We start from the raw sequence: 21,213 nt of genomic DNA, 5'->3' as shown, positions 1-21,213 counted from the left end.
CTGAATCATAGTGCAGTGCCTCTGCCTTAAGACATGAGACTGTTTCATCTTTTAAAATTGGTTGGTTAAGGGGGACTGCAGAGTTGGCTCAGATATTGAGTGCTTGCTGCTTTTGACCTAGCGCCCACCACCTGTAACTCCAACTCCAGGTGAACCAATCAATGGTCTCTGTAGCCACCCTTGGATACACATATACATAAGTAATAAAGTAATAAATCTTTAAATTTTTAGGTCGAGATTGGCATTTTCTTGCATTGACTAATATTTACTTGTAAGGTACAATTCTGTATTCAATTATTACAATGAATTGCCCATTCTTTGTTTGCCTGTTTAGCTTCGAGCTTCTGTAGCAGTTTAACATGAGCTCACTCTATAAACTTACTAGTTTTCAACTGATTGATATTTGTTACAAGTATTTCCCATATTACAGACTTTAGTCTGAGATGTGGGATGTGGCTGTGAAAAGCAGCAGCTTCGTGTATCGGAAGCCAAGCTGGGCCTGGAGTCATTTCTGAGGATGAGCTACCCGACAGGAAAATCTGAATTTAGCCCATGGGTATCTACACAGAATGTGCTGCAGAGGCAAGCTCGGAAAACAGCAGTGTCAGATAGCTTTTACACCATTAGCTTGGACTCTAGTTCTAAACCTCAGTGACTATGTTGAATGCTTCCAAGTAAGTTAGGCCCAGTTGAACTAAAACAGTGCATTCCTCTTTTCTTCATACAAGGGGGATGGTGAGGGATATGGGAGGGGAAAGAGGATGAATCCTTTTAATTTGTAATATATATGTATTTTCAAAAATAGAGCACAATTTTGTCTAAAATTAATAAAATTTTGTTTGGCTTATTTTGATGCTAAGATAACCTACTGTTTATCCAGATTTAGAGAAATTTGTATCTTTTTTTTTTTTTTGGTCTTTTTGAGACAGGGTCTCCCTGTAGCCCCAGCTGGCCTGGAACTCAACTATGTAGACCAGGCTGGCCTTGAACTCACAAAGATCCTCCTGAATACTGGGATTAAAGGCGTGCTTACCTGTATTTCTTAAGTAATCTTGTTACCTTCTAATAGTACCTTTCAACATAATTTCTAGAACCTTTCTTTGAAATTTTGTAATTAAATGTATTTGAGATACTGGATGCATTCTGCTGTTAACTTCTAGCTGAATTTTTAGAAACTGTCTTTTTACTTACTTTTGAGTCACAAATGAAGCCAGAGCTCTCTAGGCTTTGCTGTCTTCTAGAACAGACTCGCCTCAGGCCTGTGGACCCTTTTTCAAAACATGTTTCAAAACACAGACTCTGAAAAGGATAACTGTGAAGCTGAATCTTCTTTTAACAGTTACAGTTAAGCAGATTTAGTGATGGCCATAGGAGAGTTGTGTTACTTAGGGAGCCAGATCAAAGGGCAGTCAGTCTGTCCTTTTCTTCTATAGAGTGTGCCTGCCCCTTAGGTGAAAAGTAGATCTTTGATCATCTCTCTCTTCTGAATCTTAAATTTGAACAAGATTCCACAGAGAGGCTAATCAAATGTTTAAGAAATACCAAATTAGCCAGGCATGGTGGCACATGCTTTTAATCCCAGCACTCAGGAGGTGGAGGCAAATCAATCTCTGTGAGTTCAAGCCAGCTTGGTCTACATAGAGAGTTCGAGGCCAGCTGGGGCTACAGGTCTCAAAAAAACCAAAAAAAAGAAAGAAAAAGAAACACTGTATTGTCAGATATGGTGGATGGTGGTGCTTGCCTTTAATGCCAGCACTCGGGAGGCCAAGAAAGGTGGATCTCTGTAAAGTCAAGGCCAGTCTGTTCTACCTAGTGAGACCTTGGCCAGCTGGGGGCTACAGGAAGAACCTGTCTTCAAAAAAAAGGAAAGGAAGCTGGATATGGTGGCACATGCCTTTTATCCCAGCACTTGGGAGGAGGAGGCAGGCAGGTCTCTGTGCGTTCAAGGCCATCTGGGGCTACAGGGAGGAAAAAAAGGAAAGGAAAAGATCAGGAACATTGTTCATCCTGTATTTGACTAGTCAGGCAGCTTAGAAAAGGTCACATGTTCCGTTCCATGCTCTAGATCTGGATAACTCTCAAGACAGATCTGCTGTTTCCTTTTATTTTGGTAAGCTGGATGGGGTGTTGGATAGGAACATAGAGTCCCTTGAGGGAGCAAAGCTATTCTTTAGAATTTGGGAGGTAGGTTAAAACTAATGGAATTCAGTTTAACATTTATTTTGATTTGGTTTCTGGTTTGAAATGATTGTGGTATCTTCCTGTTTGGTATTTTTTCTTAGGGACTTTTCAGCAGTAATATTAAGACTTATGCCTGTATAAAAATACAGTTTTCCATATTGTATATTAGTTTTAAAATCTACAAATAGAATTAACAAGATTTAGTGGATTGACAAGAAACTCTTATTTTCTAGACCGACTCCTAGCACCTTAAAACTATTTATCCTCAGTAAAAATTCTAGGATTGTATGTTTAAGTACACCTGTGTTCTGCAGTGTCTGTGGAGGTCAGAAGAGGGTGTTGGAGCCTCTGGAACTGGAGTTATGGATGGTTGTTAGCCGCCATCTGAGTGCTAGGATTTGAACTTGTGTCTTCTTCAAGTACAGTCAATGCTCTTAACTGCTGAGCCACCTCTCCAGCCCCTCTAGCATTGTATCTTAAGACATGCCAGTTTAAAGCTAGGCTGCTGCTTTGTGCATTCAGCATTTTAGAACTGACTGAAGTTAGTGCAGGACAGGGAATGTCCATTACACAGGTTAAGTGTATACATTCTTATTAATGATTAAGACAGTGATGTTTACACCAGTACAGTGTTTTTCTCTGTTTTAAATAAACTTGATTTATAAACTCTATTTAATTGAGTAGAACTACCCTTTGCGTTGTTCAGCTAGGTGGCTTCTTTCCTTCACTGGCCTTCTCAAGGATATGAGGAAATTAGAGTTTGCGTTCTGTTGCTGTTGCTGTGATAAAACAATACCCCAAACCAACTTGGGGAGGGAAAGTTTTATTTAACTGACACTTCTAGGTTACAGTCCAACATTGAGGGAGGTCAGAGCAGGAAACCAGAAGCAGGCAGTAAAGCAGAAACTACGGAAGAAGGCTGCTTATTGGTTTGCTTCCTCTGGCTTACTCAGCTGCCTTTCAAAGTCCCATAGTCTTTAAAAAGTGCAGTGTTGGGGACTGGAGAGATGGCTCAGTGGTTAAGAACACTGGCAGTTCTTGCAGAGGACCCAAGTTCAATTTCTAGTACCCATGTCAGCTCAACAACTGCCTGTAGCTCCAGCTCCAGGGGGATACAGTGCCTGTGACCTCTAAATGCACACATGTGCACATAGATACCCACACATACATATAATTTAAAATAATTTAAAAATAAAAATTTAAAGGAAATTTTTATTTTTGAGCATTTCATACATGTATACAATAAAATACCTTGTCTCTAACCATCATTTCCCCCCTCTAACTCTCTCTTGTTTCCTTCCATGTCACCCTTCCCAACTTCATGATTATTTGATAGCCCTCTGAGTCCAGTTACTATTGCACGTATGTGCATGGGTGTGGGGCCATTCACATTTTTATGTTCCAACATGAAAATTTTATCAGTGGCCATAGTCTTAAAAGGAATGATTCTCTCTTCCCTAACAACTATTCCCCCAGTAAGGGGTGGAAGCTAGAGATCATCTAGCTGGGATTTTTGGCTGTCTTGATCTTGTGCCATACCTAACCACAGCTGCTGTGAGTTCATGATTGTGATGGCCGTGTCATGTTTAGAAGACAGTGTTTCATATTCACAGCACTCCTCCTGTCCTCTGGCTCTACCGTTCTTTCAGCCTCCTCTTCTGCTGTTTTTCTGAGCCTTGGTGGTGAAGGGGTTAATTGGATATCTCACTTGAGAGCTGGACACTCAGTTTCTTAGCACTTTGATTAGTTATGCTTTGCTTCATGGACAGCCATCCACTGCAGAAAGTAGCCTCTCTGACCAAGGATTTAGCTGACCCAGGTCCATCAAAAATTTTCTTTTTTTTTTTTTTGGTCTTTTTTGTCTTTTTGAGAAGGTCTCCCTGTAGCCCCAGCTGTTTTGGAACTCACAGAGATATCTGCCTGCCTCTGCCTCTGAGTGCTGGGACTAAAGGCATGCACCACCATACCTGCCAGCCTGTCAACACTTTTTTAACCAGCAGGCATTTAGAATTCAACATAGTTATTTGACAGCCAGAAATTTTGTCTTACGATTTTGATTTTAAATACCAATTTTAGAGACATGGTCTCTGATAACCCAAATTATGAACCTCAGACTTGCTTATGGAGTAGTTGACGCTGGTCTTAAAACACCTGATTCTCTTGGCCCTTCCTCCTGAGTGCTGAGATTACAGGTTGGGCTACCACACCTTGTTTTTATTTTATAATTGTTGAAAACCTAAATTCCTAAGCAGAAATAAATGGCTTTGTTGCTATTGCTTAATTTCATTTGTTCGAGAAAGGGAAAATTTTTTTCAATCCAAATAAAAAAATAGGAGACTCCTTGATTGTTGCTCCTATGTGACAGTCACCCCTTCTCTTTCCCCTTTAGAATGGTGTCAAAGGGTAGTGGCGGAAATGGGCACATTGCCTTGGAAAAAACATTTTCTGAGGAGCATTCATGCCCAGTGTCTTCAAAGAGCCATTTGTAATACTTAATTTTTCCCCAGTTGAGGTTAGAATTCATAGTTCTATTTAAAGTTTGCTGAATGTCTGAAAAAGCACCCTATATTTTGTGTTTGCTAAATGATATTTTTGACCTATAGTTTTTAACTTTTTAGGCCCTGTAATCATTCAGAAGCAAATTTATGTGGTTTTTAATTTCCAGAGGTCAATTTTATAACATTCTCTTGACGTGACAGTATGTGTCAGCATGGTATTTGTGTACTGTACAATTTACAATATAGCTAATAGGAAAAGTATTGTGCAAAGCCAAGTGGTTGATGGTTAGGGATAATGTAAGAGCTTGAGGTACCAAGACATGGAAATTGATGTTTTGAGGTTGGTGATAGAGATGACTCTTAGCTAGCAAAAAGTGAAAGTGAAGCTCTTTTATTTCTAGAATTTGTTGATTAACATTTACAAGTGTTAAAGACTTAGACATGGGAGGAGTTGGAGGAGGAATTGAAATAATGCAGGAAGCATATTAGTATATTTTATTCACAAAATAAATAAAAATTAGAAAAGGTTAAGATTGAGAAAATAAAATTTCATTTAGAAGATTTAGAGCTGAATATTGTCTTTTCTCCTTAATTTTTCACTTGAACATACTTATGATGCATTTTTTGAGCAGTTTGAGATATACAGAATATATTCTACATAAGAAAGATTATACTACTTGTAAAACTTAAAATGAACTTAATAATTTAATGGTATTATTGAATCAGTTGTTTCACTGAGGAAAATCTTGATTCTGGGCACAGTTTAGGAAAATCCTGCTTCAAATTCTTTGTTTTTCTGTCTTTTTGAGATAGGGTCTCCTTGTAGTCCCAGATGGCTTCGAACTCACAAAGGAGCTCACAAAGATCCGCCTGCCTCTGCCTCCCGAGTGCTGGGATTAAAGGTGTGCGCCACCGTGCCCTGCTGGTTAAAATTCTTTTAAGTGAATAGATTTTCTTTTTTTTCACCTCTCTGTTTTCTTTTTCATTTTTTTTTTTTAAACAGGGTCTCACTATGCAGCACTGGACTGACCTCAAATTCCCTATGTAGACCAGATCACAGATATCTGCCTGCCTCTGCCTCCAGAGTACTGGGATTGAAGGCATGTGGTACCTGTCCAGCCCAAATGAGAGTTTCTGTTCTTTGTTTTAAAATTTCTTGACCAGTTCATATTTTGCTTGTTTCCTTTAAACTGTGAAATAGATGAATTGAGTAACAGTGTGACCCCCCCCCAAAATATCATTTTTACTAGTGAATGAAATTCTTGTATAGTATTTTTGAGCACCCCTAAAAGGGCTAATTACAGAACATTTCCATGCTTTTTATGTTATTGTCATATTGATTGAACTCATCTTGTTCTCTAATATGGCTCTAGAATTTTTTTTGTTGTTCTTTTTGAGACAGGGTCTTCTGTAGCCCTAGCTGGTCTGGATTTACTCTGGAGACCAGGCTGACCTTGAACTCATAGAGATCCGCCTGCCTCTGCAGGCTCTAGAATTTTTATGAGCAGAGACTGATATATACAGCACATAACAAAGAGTAAACTAACCATCATCATCTTTCTCTTGATCATTCTTTCTTCCTCTTTCCTGGATCTTAAGTATTCCATCTCTTTTTTTAAAAAAAGAAGACTATTTAATGTATTTTTTATTTTATGGGTATGAGTGTTTGCCTGCATATATGGAAATGCACTATGTGGTGGTACAGCACCCAGAGAAGCCAGAAGGGGGCGTTGGATCCCTTGGAACTAGAGTTACTGACAGTTGTTAGCTGCCATGTGGGTGCTAAGAACCAAACCCTGGTCCTTGGCAAGAGCTCTTAACTGCTGAGCCATTGTTGCCCCAGTTACTCCATCTCTTGGCAGTTGATACCTACAGGGTTTCATTCTCAATGCTGTTTCATGGTGCTTTGTGGATTCAGTCATCCTCGTATATGCTGACACTTAAGAATTGTTGGATCTTGAGCATTTGCTGTACTTGGCACTAAGAACCAGGTGTAAATTCAAAGAGAACTCACAAACTAGCGCATATGTATGCACCAGAAGGGTTTCTAAGGAGTTGTCTTTGTGGAGGAAAGCTAAGTTATTGGTCCTAAAAATACTTTTAAGACTTAATGACTCTGAAAGGAATTGGGATTGTTTTCTAGGTTTGATGGGCAGATTTTCAAGAAAGGTATCAGGGTATTTCAAGCAATAGAAATTGCTTGAAAGACCATGACAACTCGTTTTGAGATATACAAATATTTGGTGCTGTGGAAGAGAAGGAATTATATATGGGAGTAGCAATATATGGACAGTTGGTAGAGTGGAGTCATGCCAGTGAATTAGATCAATTCTAAAGGAAGTTTTATGGTAGAGATGACAGGGCAGGCAGATGATCCATTTAGGGAGATATGGAATTGGGTGGGTCAGAGTAAGTGGGCCAGGTTTCAAGACCTGAGCCATTGAGACCTAGTAGATTTTTATAGAGTAAATTGGTGGATGCCTAAATCACAGCAGTGGGGAACATGGGATTCATATGGATTTTGACAAGGGGGTGCTTGACTAGGTCTAGAGAACTTGGAATTTACTAAGGGAGGAGTTCCTTGCCCCTTGCCTTTTTTGGCTTGACTTGTTTTTAACCTTTTCTGCTCTTCTCCCTGATCCGTAAGCTCCAGTGTTCTCATAACTCTTAGAACTTCTTTTTCTGCCTGTATGTTGATCCTAAATCTTTGGTTTTAGTCCAGGCTATTTTTAATTAGAGAGCTATATATTCAGTTACATTGTGTACACGGATATTCTATAGGATGGTGTTCAAAATTAAAAGGGAGGCTCTGTAAAATTCCCTTGAGATCTGTAAGGTCAAAATTCTTCATAATAAGATGAAAACTTTGTTCTTTTTACTCATATTCTCATGAGTATATAGTAGAATCATCCAAGGCTTATGTGAGGAGGAATATGAGGGCAGATTAGATGCAGAAGCGTATGTGAAAATCAGCCTGTTTTGTGTTAACCCGATCCTTAAAATTGTGTGTGAAAACGTAAAGGATAGCCAGGCTATCTCCACAGAACTCAAAACTTGAATGTCTTGTTGGGCATGGTAGTCCATGCCTTTAATCCCAGCAGTGGCAGGTGGATCTCTGTGAGTTCGAGGCCAGCCTGGTCTACATATCGAGTTCCAGGCCAGGTGGGGCTACAGGGAGACCATGTCTCAAAAACACACCACCCCAGAAGTAAAAGAAGGGCCATATACCTCATTCATTTTGCTTGTAAGAGTGGTTTTATGTTAGTAATATCTATAGATGGAAGCCACAGAAACATAAAACTGTTGGTCAGAGTTCTCAGTTTTTAATAGTCTAAAGAAAGTATGGTGTAGTGGCTCACACCTTTAATTGCAGCATTCAAGAGGCAGAGGCAGAGGCAGGTGGATCTCTGAGATTGAGGCCATCCTGCTTTACGTAGTGAGTTCCAGGTCAGCTGGGGTATAGGGAGACCCTGTCTCAATAAAGAAAAAGAGAGAGAAAAGAAGTATAAAGGGGTGTTCACTATTCGGTGTGGGTTTTTTTGTTTTTTTTTGTTTGTTTGTTTTTTTTTAATTCCTTATGTACCCACCACCCTGGTATGAGTGGGTGTGTGTTTACTTTTCAGTCACCTTGGTTGGCTGTTGAGCATGCTGTTTTTTAGAGGGCTAATTTTTGGAAGACCTCTTTGATGACCTGTTGTACTGTAGGACCGTCTGTTTTTCTATGAGTCTGTTTTGGTAAATTACATATTTTTAAATCTATTTTATCATTTTATCAGGAATAATTTCAAATGGGTTATGAAGAAAACTTACTGAATTTGAGTTTTAAAAAAAAAAAAACCCTCTTAAGGACGACATGTTCACCAATAAACAGTAAAATATCAGCAAAACTATCATATACTGGGCATTTTATAGAGCAGGGACTGGAAAACTACAGCCTATAGGTCAAATACAACCCACTGCCTGATTCTGCACATGAAATTTTATGGAGCACATTGGTTTACTTGATGACTGCTTTGTGCTGCAGTGGTAGAACTGAATAGTTGTAAGAGGTTGTATTCACAAAGCCAAAATGTTTACCATCTTCCCCTTTACAGAGAGAGCTTAGTTGTTTTATTGCTGTAGGTTGTACATAGTATTTCCTTGTCTTTCTAGAATGTCTGGGTTTGAAAGCTCTCTCTCTCTCTCTCTCTCTCTCTCTCTCTCTTTGGCCTTTTTGAGACAGGGTCTCCCTGTAGCCCCAGCTGTCCTGGAACTCTCTATGTAGACCAGGCTGGACTTGAACTCACAGAGATCTGCCTGCCTCTGCCTCCCAAGTGCTGGGATTAAAGGCATGCACCACCACGCCTAGTGTAAACTGTCTTTTTTTTATTCTGAGTAGCTTACCTTCTTTGTGTTCTTGCTGTTTGATTCCTGAGGTTTTGTTTTGATACAAAGTCTCCCATAGCCCAGGTTGGCCTTGAACTTTAACTGAAGATGACTAGAACTCATCCTTCTGCCTCCAACTCCCAGGTGTTAGGATATAGGTGTACGCTACCACACTCAGCCATGGTTATTAACTTTGTGACTTATGTTAATGTTATATTGGTAGTCTATCTTTTACTATGCTCTGCAACCATAAAACTGTAGAGATACACGTTTCTTTAAAGCAGTCCTTTCATCCCAGTACTCGGGAGGTAGAGACAGGTGGATTGTGAGATTTAGGCCAGCTGGGGCTACAGTGAGACCCTGTCTCAAAAAGACAGTATAAACAAACAAACAAACAAACATATGCTGTAGTACAAGGCACACAATTTAAAAAAATACAATGGTATTGATAAGTGAAATGACCCAGACCTGATGGGGTATGTTCATAAAATGTCTGTTTCTTCCTGCTAATCCACTCGCCTGCTTACATGTCCTGTCCCTAGTCTTTCCTAGATTTTCACATTAGCTATAAAGTTAAGTATAAGCTTGATCTAGTTTTTATTTTTGTTTTATTTTTTGTTATTTTGAGAACAGGGGTCTCTTGTCCCAAACTGGTTTGCTGTTTAGCTGAACTTGGTATGTACCTGCTGATGACCTTGTACTTCTGATTTCCTGCCCTTAGCTGCTGGGATTTACAAACATGTGCCGCCATGACCGGTTTATGTGTGCTAGAGATCAAACCCAGGGCTTTATGCATGCTAGGCAAGCACTCTGCTAACTGAGTCACACTCCCAGCTCCAGCATAATTTTTAGAAAAGTATTTCTTTTTCCAGTTTTCATTAAGAAATATTAATTAGGGCTTTTTGTTTGTTAGCATTTTTGTTGTTGTTGTTGTTGTGTTGTTTTTAAATGTAATCAAACCTGTTGGTTCACTTTTAAATTCACTTTAAAATTTGGTTCTGGGACTGGCAGAATGTTACAGTGGGTCAGGGCACTTTTTTTTTTTTTTTTTTTTTTTTTATTTGGTTGGTTGGGGTTTTTTGGTCTATAGGTATGTAGACCAAGTTGGCTTTGAACTCATACCGTGCCAGCTGTAGTATTTTCTTTTTAAAAGAATATTTAAGCTTTTCGGTAATAACAAACCCTCTATTCTAGGAGCAGCAGCTAACTCTGCCACCTTAAATTTACATTCATGTGCAGATACTGTGCTGAATATAGTACTAAGCATGTAAAAACCAAGTTAATCTTTTCATTTTGGAGGTACTTTAGAATATTCTAATATCTTGTTCTCATGAAATGTTTGAAGTTTTTTAATATTGCACTCATTTTATTTATGTATGCACGTACATGGAGGTCAGAAGATAACTTGTGGGAGTTGGTTCTCTCTATGTAGATTTTGGGTATTGAGTGTAGGTCATCCCACTTGGTGCCAAGCCTCTTTACTAGCTGGGCCATCTTGCTGGCCCTAAAATATATTTTTAATCACTAATCTTTCCTTCTCACTTTGTAAGACAGGCTAGGAATATACATCATTGTTACATATGGAGAGCATTATGTTAGACATTTTTTTTTCTTTTTTTTTGGTCTTTTTTTGTCTCCCTGTAGCATCAGCTGACTTGGAGCTTGCTATGTAGACCAGGCTGCCCTTCAACTCTCAGAGATCTGCTTGCCTCTGCCTCCCAAGTGCTGGGATTGAAGGTGTGTGCCACCACACCTGGTTTAGGAGAAAATATTCTTAAAATTTTTAAGAAAGTACACTAAATAAATATAGTTTAAAAAATATTTTATTATTATTTTTATTTTGTGTGTATGAGGGTATTGCTTGCATGTATATAAGTACACCCTTGTAGGCAGTGCCAATGGAAGTCATAAGAGGACAGTGGATCCCCTGGAACTGGAGTCATGAATGATTGTTAGCTGCCATGTGGATACTGGGAATTGAACCCAAGTCTTCTGCAAGAGCAGCCAGTGCTTTTCACTGAGCCAGCTCTCCAGCCCCATAAATGTGAAAGAAAAAAAAAGAGCAAAAGGGTTCCAAGCAATAGATCAGTTGTTTGTTAGTTTTTTACTATAATTCTTTCTGGACTACAATTTTCTTGAATACTGTAGAACTTGAACTCACATTGAAAAAAAGAAGACACCATGATCATATATTAGAAAGTATCAGTGTATCTGTGTGAGTGATAATAGACTAAACCTAGGAAGTGCTTACAGGAGAAAGGTGAGGTTAGATTGTGAGTAAAAGGTGACTTGGAGCTGACTGTGTACATACAGTAAGAACACAGTGGCCAAAGTTTCAGTCCTGATAATTCTCTTAGAAGCACCTGATAAGTCTCTTGTTTGAACCACAACAGTAGCTTCTGTTTATTGAGTGGTTATATTATTACATTATCTGGGTGATTGACTAAGACCATCCCTGCTGTACAGAAGAGAAAGAAACCAATTTCCCACTTGGGGTTAGACTGTGTTGTTACAGGACTAGAGCTCTTTTCCTTTTTTCTTTTTTGAGACAGGTTCTCCCCGTAGCCCAGCTGGCCTGGAACTCACAGAGATGTGCCTGCCTCCCGAGTGCTGGGACTAAAGACGTGAGCCACCATGCCCGGCACAGGACTAAAACTCTTAACTTCACCAATTTTTTTCAGTACCCTCACCAGTACTGTAGAGTTCTATTTTATTTGTCCAGCAGTGGGATCTATTGAGAGATTAAAGATTTCACAGACATGTTCAACTATTGCAAATGTACAAGGTGGTATTGTGCCAGTCAGTAATGAACAGCCACTACTTACATACGTTTAAGCCTTTGACATTAGGATAGCTCAAGGTGCTTGACCCACAGGTTCATTTGGGTTCATACAATTTGCCTAAAGACACAGATCTTAGTAAAGGTAGGGCGAAAATTGAAACATAGGTCCATCTGGCACCAAAGCTGAGATAATCATGCTGGTTGATGTTTTAGAGCTTGAGTATATCTTTGTGAATATAAAGTACTTATATCAGGTTATGTACTTAGGTTCACTTTGTGTAGTCACATTGACTTACCAATTTTTGATTCTTTTATTTATGTATTTATTTTTATGTGTATGAGTGTATTGTTTGCATATATGTAAGTACTTCTTTGTGCATTGCTGGTGGAGGTTAGATCCCTTGGAACTGGAGTTACAGACAGTTGTTAGCCATCATGTACGTGTGGAGAACTGAACCCTGGTCCTCTGCAAAAGTAGTCAGTGCTCTTAACTGCTGACCCAGCTCTGCAGCCCCAATTTCTGTTTCTTATACACTAGAGAAGTGGTTACCTCTCAGATCTGTCTACGGCCTTGTCCAGATTATTTCTTCACTTTCGATTTGTCTCACAAGCTTCACTCTGTTACCTGCATTTTTACTTCCATGTTCTGGACTTATATTTGATTCAGATATTATATTCAGCTGTGGAAAAAATTACTAGCTTTGCCTTTTTTGTAAAGAAATGAAGGGTTTTCTACCCTTCTTGTCTTCTAAGTATTTGTAATAGAGTCCAAGCCAGGCATGGTGGTACTCACTTATACTCCTAGCACTTAGGATGAGGCAGGAGGGTTGCAAGTTTAAGGCCAGTCTGAGTTACATAATGAGTTTTGGGGTAACTTGAGTTACAAAATAAAATCATCTTTCAGACAAAAAAAGTATGACTCAAACACTTAAAATGGAGCGAAATAAAAAGAGAATTGAAGATTCCCCTAGGAGTCAGTAAATTTGACTTTTTGTTCTTTTGGTCATTCTGAAGTCCGTGGTTATGTAATGAGTAGTTTTTCCTCTGACCAGAGTGTAATATGGGAAAGAGAAGATGTGCATGAGTGTCATCCTGGTCAAGGAAGGTCAGGGTCTCCATCCTTGTGGACCCTTCAGTAGCAGCTGGTCAGTAGAAGTGACTCCTGGCAGTGATGTCTCTTCAGAAAACTTGAGCCTTTGAATGAGGATAGCCCTGACACTTAAAGCTTCTGTTCGCTAAGACTTCTTTATAGTGCCTTTGAATTAGATGGCTTACTATGGAGGTACACTTCATTGACTAATATTTCCACCCCTTTTCTTTTGTTGAGATTAGTGCCAGAACAGATAAAGCCCAGTGTAAGCCAGCCTCAGCCTGCCAACTCTAATAACGGCACTTCCACACCAACCAGCACTAATAATAATGCCAAGCGAGCTACAGCCAACAATCAACAGCAGCAGCAACCACAGCCACAGCAGCAGCTGCAGCAGCAGCAGGAGCAGGAGGAGCAACAACAGCAGCAGCAACAGCAGCCTCAGGCCTTGCCACGGTATCCTCGGGAAGTACCTCCACGATTTCGCCACCAGGAACACAAACAGCTTCTAAAGAGGGGTCAGCATTTTCCTGTCATAGCAGCAAACCTTGGATCTGCTGTTAAGGTGTTAAACAGCCAGTCAGAAAGCAGTGTTGTAACAAATCAACAGCCACAAAATAACGGAGAGGTGCAGAACAGCAAAAACCAGTCAGGTGAGAAAAGGTATTTCTTATGAGACCTAGCAGTGTAGCAAGTTTATAATGCATAGCTCTTTGGTGTTGTATTTGTATTTAGCAGGAGCTAGGCTTTAATTTAAGAATCCTACTTAGGGAGTTTTGATTGGAGAATCTTTTCCTATCAGTTACCTGCCCATCCTACTTTTATTTTTCCTTTGGTCTTTTTGAGACAGGGTCTCCCTATAACCCCAACTGGCCTGGAACTCACTATGTGACCAGGCTGGCCTGGAACTCACAGAGAGCCGCCTGCCTCTGCCTCCCAAGTTCTGGGATTAAACGAATATTTTAATTACTTTAGTCTGTCTTTAGGTCCTATTTTAGCAAGAAGCTTACACTTAAAATTGAGCTCTCCACATTCCAACTCATTTGCTTGCTATGTACATTTAACCCTCAGCAGCATCATAACAGGACAGTTCTGTCTCTACTCCCTGATAGTCACAGGTAGTTACGCACTTGCTGCCTTTATGTTCTTTATGTATAGCGGTTGTAGCTGGGCGTAGTGGTGCACATTTTCAATCATAATACTCTGGAGGCAGAGACAGGCAGATCTCTTGAGTTCGAGGCCAGTCTTGGCTACATAGCATGTTGGAGGCCAGCCAGGGCTGGCTGCACAGTGAGACCTCATCTTTAAAACAAACAAACAAACAAACAAACAAAAAAACAACAACCGCTTGGTGTATTATAGTATATTATGATATTTTACAAGTACTAACATATTTCATTCACAAATTCTGTATGACTCTAAAACTATGCTCATATAACGATCGTGATGTGATTCGGAAGTGTATTGAATGTGACAGGTAAGGACAAAGAAGACAGTGATGTGAGTTTTCTAGCCTGGGTTCTTAGAGCAACACATTGTTACTAGAAAGGATACAGATTTGTCATCCTGAGTTCATATTTCCTCTGTTCCTAGCCACTTGATACCTGTGAGGTTAACAAAGAGACTTAATTCACAGGACCCTCTTAATCCACAGTATAGACAGTGATAACCTATAACTATAACCAACCCTATAAGGTGCTTTGAAGTCTAATTTATGTGACATATTAAAGCAATCAGCTTAATACCTAATGTTTAGATGCTGAATGTTTAGATGTCTTACCTCTAACATTTATAGAAAGACCTATACTTTTCAAAAAGAGTTTGTTTACTATTATATCTAAAGCCAGGTTATAGGCAGTTAAAAAGTTGAATTTCATTTGGGAAGCCAGATTGGAAGAAAATGTATTGTTTACCATCAGCATAAGCAGTCTGTAGCTAAAATCTTAGGAGAGATTACTAGCCAACAAATGTTGAGTACCTACTAGGAAACAAGGGGAGGTGGTATGATAATTAAGAAAACCAACAGTGGATTCTAGGCATGGTAGTCCTTCAATCCCAGCACTCACGAGGCAGAGGCAGGCAGATCTCTGAGCTCAAGTGTACATAGTGCATTCCAGGCGAGCTGGGACTGCAGGGAGACCTGATCTCAAAAGACGAAAGAAAAGAAAAGCTATTAAGTGACGTATTTAGAAAATTTTAAGTATTAAGAAAATTTGGGAGAAGAAAAAAAATATTTTTATTCTATGTGTATGTGTGTGTTGCCTGCATGTAGATAAGTGCACCTGTGTCAAGCATTTTGTGTCATGCAATGCCCTTGGAGGACAGAAGAGGCTGTCGGATCCCCTGGAACTGGAGTTATGGACAGTTATTAGCTGCCATGTGGGTGCTGGGATTTGAACTCGGGTCTTCTGCAAGAACAACCAGTGTTCTTAACCTCTGAGCCATCTCTCCAGCCCCACAAAGCTATTTTTTAAATAGAAAAAAAAAGTTAAAAACTTTGTTTCTCAAAAATGTGTATGGGGACTGTGGAGAGTTTGTTATGTAGCATGAGAACCTGTGTTCAGATCCCTGTCATCCATATCAAAGAAAAAAGCTAGGCCTAGCAGTATGCATCTGTAACCCCAGCACTAGGAAGCCTGAGGCAGGAGGATCACTGGGGCTTGCTGGCTAGCCACTCTAGCTAAATTGGTGATCTCTAAGTTTGATGAGCGAGTCTGTCTGAAGAAATAATGTAGAAGACATCCAACATCAGCCTCTGTCCTCCACACACACATATGCACATGTACACATTCCCATGTGTATACATGTAATCATGCACACACACACACACACACACATACACACATACACATACAATATGGGTGTGGGTCAGAAGAATTAAGTTTTGTACATTCCGATGGTTGTGAGCGTAGGAAGAAGCCTTCAAAAAAGTCCCAAGGAGGACACACACCCTGCCTGTTTCTAAAAGAACTCAAGCAGGGTACTGTGTTAATTTTAAGTCACTAAATCCCAAAGCCACTAGCTAACACAGACCATGAAGTCAAGGCACTCTGAAGAACCAGATGGTATTTTTGTCTTGAGTATTGTGACTCTCTTCTTGCTACCATACTTCACGTGCTTATGTTAATGTATCTTTGTGTGGTTCTGCAATGATAATCGAAACTTTGGCAGTGAAATAGACCATGGGGAGTCGGACCCAGAGGAGGTTTTACAGGAATCAGATCTGACTGGCTCTTGCAGAACTAGCAATGGTGGGTATGGTAGTTTGGGATTCTTCTGCATTGGGTGTGTACCATGGCCCCACACTGAGGGAAGTTACTCTCGCTTCATAGATAAGGAAGTAGTTGACTAGTCTGTGAAGACAGTGCATTGGACAGTGTAAATGGCATGATCAGTAAGTAGCTCAGAGACAAAGAAGTAGAATTTTTATGATGAAGGGAAGATGCTTCCATTATCCTACTATATTCTGTACAAAGAGTGAGGTGAATGCCTTGGTGAAATCAGGTATTTTATAAATCAGAAACCCCAAGTTACCCATAGAAGCTAGCAGGTAGTGATGTAAATAATGAAAAGGACTTATTATGGGAATTGTGTTAAACAGATTTTTGTGCTCTTCTTAAACTTGGACCCTGTGCAGTACTGGTCAAACTAGATGAAATGTGCTGAACCCTGGCCTGCCATTTTCTGACCTTGCTTCAACCATTGATTGTTGGAGGCCAGCAAGATGGCTCTGAAAGCCTCATGGCTGGGGTTCAGTCCTCAGAACCCATGTAACACTGGTAGGAGAAAACTGGATCCACAAAATTGTCTTCTGACATGGTACACATGTGTCAACATTCATACCACACACATACATGATAAGAGACAATAATAAACCCATTAATTGGTGGTTTTAATTGATGTTTAAGGCTTCTTTTTTTGTAATTGACTTCTTAGAAACCTAGTCCAAATAATCCTGAGTTGGGAGTCTTTAGAGACACCAAGAACACTTGCAAGAGTGATGAAACATTTAACTCTTAATGGGCCAAAATGCTGTAATCTTACCCTTTTCATCCGCCTTACTTTTCCATACAGAAAAGTTAAAAAGGCAGACCAGCAAGTGCTTGTATCCCTTCCACTACCCAGTGATTGACGTAATCTTATCTTTATTCACAGAGTTCCCTTACTGTATTTTTCTTTTTCTCACATAGACCCACAGTTTCATTAGCTGTATAATTTGAAAGTAAAGAGGCAGGCCTCACAGCACTCTCCAACCATGACATTATTATCCCCCTTCTACACAAGAGCAGGGACAATTCAGCAGTGGTTTCTAATAGTTCATGGTCATAGTTCTGCTGGGCATCCCAAGATTTTTTTGTTTATTCATGGCATGATCCACTTATATAAAGTATCAAGCATATAAAACAGTACCATATTATTTAACTATGAATTAAATAAACTGTAGCTGTGCGTGGTGATCCACACCTTTAATCCCAGCAGTTGGGAGGCGCAGGAAGGTAGATCTCTGAGTATGAGGCCAGCCTGGTCTACACAGAGCATTTAAGGCCAGCTAGGGCTACATAGTGAGAGCCTGCCTCCCCTTCCCCATTTTATTTAATGAGACAGTGTGTGTGATTTTATTTGTCCACTGGGAAAAGGGAGAGATACATGCTAGAGAAGGATGCTGAGGAGTCTGCTGTGTTCTACTGCAATGTATTTAATTGAAGTGTGAGCATAAGCATCTTTATAGACTTACCTGTATCTGAAATATCCCCTGCCCTTTGTTTTTTTGTTTTTAATTTTTTGAGGATGTGCTAGGACATTGACCAAGAATTGGGAGGGTTTTTAAAAAAGATGAAGATTTCTAAAGCTGTTTAGATGTTGAAGTGCCGTCTCTGCACCTGGCTCTGGCATTTGTGTTTTCCATAACTTGTTCCTCCAGCACTCAGTTTGCACCTTCCCCTTGGTCTGTGTGTGTACTCTTAAGTCTCTGCATGATTTGAATCTTTCTAAGCCCCATATTCTTGAGGCTCTTAGAGAATTTCTATCCTCCCGCTTTTAAAGAGTTAAAGGAATATATTTTAGAGAGTTCTTAAAGCCTGTGCTTTCTCTCTGCCACATACTGCGTTAGTCCCTTGTAATCTCACTCTTGGTCACTGACCAAAGTCACTGGTCATCAGGATGTCAGATTCAAACCATTAAAAATATTTTAATTGTAAGGTTCTTTTGTTTTTGTCTTCCCCAAAGTCTTCTAATTAGAGTTTTGTTGTTGTTTCTCCCAAACCAGCTCCTCCTCCTTGACGCTTTTTCCCTCCTCGCCTCTGTCACCGGTTCTTGTGCTTCTCTCTCTGCTCCTCCTTTGTATTGGACCAGCTCTCAGATTTTAATCTTTGTGTGATCCTGTTTCATATCTCCCAGGTTTCAGCAGTCATGTCTTCTGGACTCCACAGTTGGTATTAGTAGGCTCCTTTAATATCCAAATGTAAGCGCCTACCACTTCCTTTTCAAAATTGGTGCCCAGTTGATGTAATAACCCATAGGAATCATTGAAATCATTAACTTCTCCCCTGCTCATATCATTGGTTTACCATGCTGTGCTTGTTTTGAACTTAAGGACGCCTGTCTTCTTCTCTCCCTCTTGCTGCCAGTTGCTGTGGTTGAGGTGGTCAACATCTGGTCAGGAGCACCACCCCTACAAGTGTATTCAGTAGCTTTTTCTGTACCACCCTGATTTACACATTGTGTGAGACTGCTTTCAAGCTACCTTAGCAGAATTGAGTAGTTTCCACAGACCATCTTGACCATGAAAATTTTTATTAATTGGAACAAAAACATTTGCTGATGAGAGAGAGGCAGAGAGCACACGAGCATTTTTACATTTCAGGCTCAGCAGAAACCTGGAAACCCCAAGTATTATTTACTTTTGAAGTTCTTCTCCTGGTGAGACTTAAAGTCTTTAAGGCTGTGTATGTAAAGTCTTTGTAAGAGAAAAATGAATTTCCTTCTGTCTCAGTTCATTCTGAGAGTGTTGTTTCTTATCACCAGTTCTGGCTGTGTCCCTGAAGAACCTTTCTGAGTCCCAGAGCTCCTCCCACCTCCTGTGGTAATGTACGGGAACAGGAAGCCTACGGCATTTTGGATTTCACATCTTTCTATGTAACTTGGAACCATCTAAATCTTTTTTTGCTTGTAGCTCCGCAGTATATACAAAGTTGCATTTTACTCAATAATGCCCCCTTCCTAATGTATTGGGAAAAAATTTATGACAATATTCTACTTAATGCTACTTAATGGTGTGCCTGTCCTCCATGTCTTTTGAATAATGGGATTTGGCTTCCTTGTCTGAAAGGAGACATATGTTATTGGACTTCTTTTCCATCTGAAATAGCCTTTGGCTGAACCAGTTAGCTGTGATTACTGAGGAATCATCTTTTCCCCATCATTTTTTCTCTTTCTTTCTTTCTTTCTTTCTTTCTTTCTTTCTTTCTTTCTTTCTTTCTTTCTTTCTTTCTTTCTTTCTTTCTTTCTTTCTTTCTTTCTTTCTTTCTTTCTTTCTTTCTTTCTTTCTTTCTTTCTTTCTTTCTTTCTTTCTTTCTTTCTTTCTTTCTTTCTTTTTTGTCTTTTTGAGACAGGGTCTCCCTGTAGCCCCAGCTGTCCTGGAACTCACTATGTAGACCAGGCTGGCCTTGAACTCGCAAAGATCTGCCTGCTTCTACCTCCCAAGTCCTGGGATTAAAGGCATGTGCCACTATGCCCGGCTTTATATTTCTTCTTAAGCAACTTTTTTTTTTTATAACCAAACATTCCTTGAAAGTTATATTTAGTTATTGATTGATTGATTGATTGATTGATTGATTGATTGATTAGTTGGTTGATTGATTGATTGATTGTTGGGTCTTTTTGAGACAGGGTCTCCCTGAGCCCTAGCTGTCCTGTAACTCACTAGACCAGGCTGGCCTTGAACTCACAAGAGATCCGCCTGCCTCTGCTTCCCAAGTGCTGGGATTAAGGCTTGTGTTTCCACACCCATCTTAAAATATGTTTTCCAAGTACTGAATATTCTTTTTTCCCCTTTGAATTTAAAGTGCTGACCTTTGGCATACCTGTAGGACTGATCTTTTTTGTTGAAGTGTAGTGGTCATAAAGTCCCTCCATGCATGTCCGTTGATTGTGTGGCAGCAGTTGCCCTTCATAAACGTCTCTGCTTGGGATTTGGGGGCAGTTATTTTATTTGTATGCTTGAGTATCTACATCACTTTTTATCATACTACTCTAACTTAATTTCTTATGATCAAAATAAGCTCAGAGCATTGCTGCAGCTTCCCATCCAGGAATGAGTTTCTGTAATCAGGTTGTCTTCTGTGGGCCAGAGGAAGAGTTAGTATATAGAACTTTTTAGTATTTTTAAAAAATATTTTATTCTCCAGGCATGGTGGTGTACACCTTTAATCCCAGCACTTGGGAGGCAGAGCTTGGCGGATCTCTGTGAGTTCGAGGCCAGCCTGGTCTACATAGTGAGTTCCAGGCCAGCTGGGTCTACAGGGAGACCCTGTCTCAAAAAGACCAAAAAAAAAAAAAAATATTATTTTTTATGTGTATGAGTGTATTGTGTACATGTATGTAAGTGCACTAAGTTGTTTTATGGCTACTGAAGATTAAGATCTCCTCCCCCATATTTATTCCTGATGTATAGAAAAATAATTGTTTTTTCCTAGTAATTTTCCTCTTTTTTTTTTTCTTTCTTGATGGGGTGGGGGATGTACTGTGTACCTTAGACTGGCTGCTAGCTTACTGTGTAGCTGAGGATGACCTTAAACTTTTGATCTTCCTGCCTCCACCTTCTGAGTGCTGGGATCACAGGCATGTACTGCCACATCCAATTACTGAACTACATCCCTAGCCCAAAATGATTGGTTTTTTATTATGTTGATCTTTGTATCTCCTTGCTGTTTTTTCTCTTTCTTTGAGCTGTAGTTTACCGGGCAGTTCTTGGGCACAGGGTTGGACAGTGGTGGTGCTGACAGGTGTTTTGCCTTTCCTACTACAATGGGAGTGCTTTGGGTATTTCATACTTTTATTTTTAATTCGGTTAGTTTTGTTTTAACTGTCCAGCGCTTGCTTCTTTCTTCCTTTCTCTCTTTCTCTCTTTCTCTTTCCCTTTTCTTTTCTTTCTTCTTCTCCCTTCTTCTTCTTTTGATGCTGTTAGTCATTTAATTCTTGTAGCAGTCATACAAGATTAGTACTATTACTGTTCCTACTATCTAGATGAGAAAACTAAGGAACAGACAGAAAGAAGATCCTGTCTATGGTCATATAAG

General features: G+C 39.7%; 1 protein-coding gene across 3 annotated transcripts in view; it reads left to right on the top strand.

Moving 5' to 3' along the window:
* The window catches only part of Tnrc6a (trinucleotide repeat containing adaptor 6A), a 208,528-nt gene that overhangs the window by 154,252 nt on the left and 33,063 nt on the right, over nucleotides 1–21,213 (top strand). For all 3 annotated transcript variants that reach the window (XM_008849205.3, XM_008849202.2, XM_008849204.3), the window contains exon 5: nucleotides 13,159–13,569. In XM_008849205.3, coding sequence (XP_008847427.1) covers nucleotides 13,159–13,569 — 411 coding nt within the window. The remainder of the gene's footprint in view (nucleotides 1–13,158; nucleotides 13,570–21,213) is intronic.

Source organism: Nannospalax galili, unplaced genomic scaffold (genome assembly GCF_000622305.1).
Source record: "Nannospalax galili isolate Female #2095 unplaced genomic scaffold, S.galili_v1.0 scaffold84, whole genome shotgun sequence".
Taxonomy (NCBI): domain Eukaryota; kingdom Metazoa; phylum Chordata; class Mammalia; order Rodentia; family Spalacidae; genus Nannospalax; species Nannospalax galili.
The sequence above is the reverse complement of the archived record's forward strand: the minus strand, read 5'-3'. Positions and strand labels throughout refer to the sequence as shown.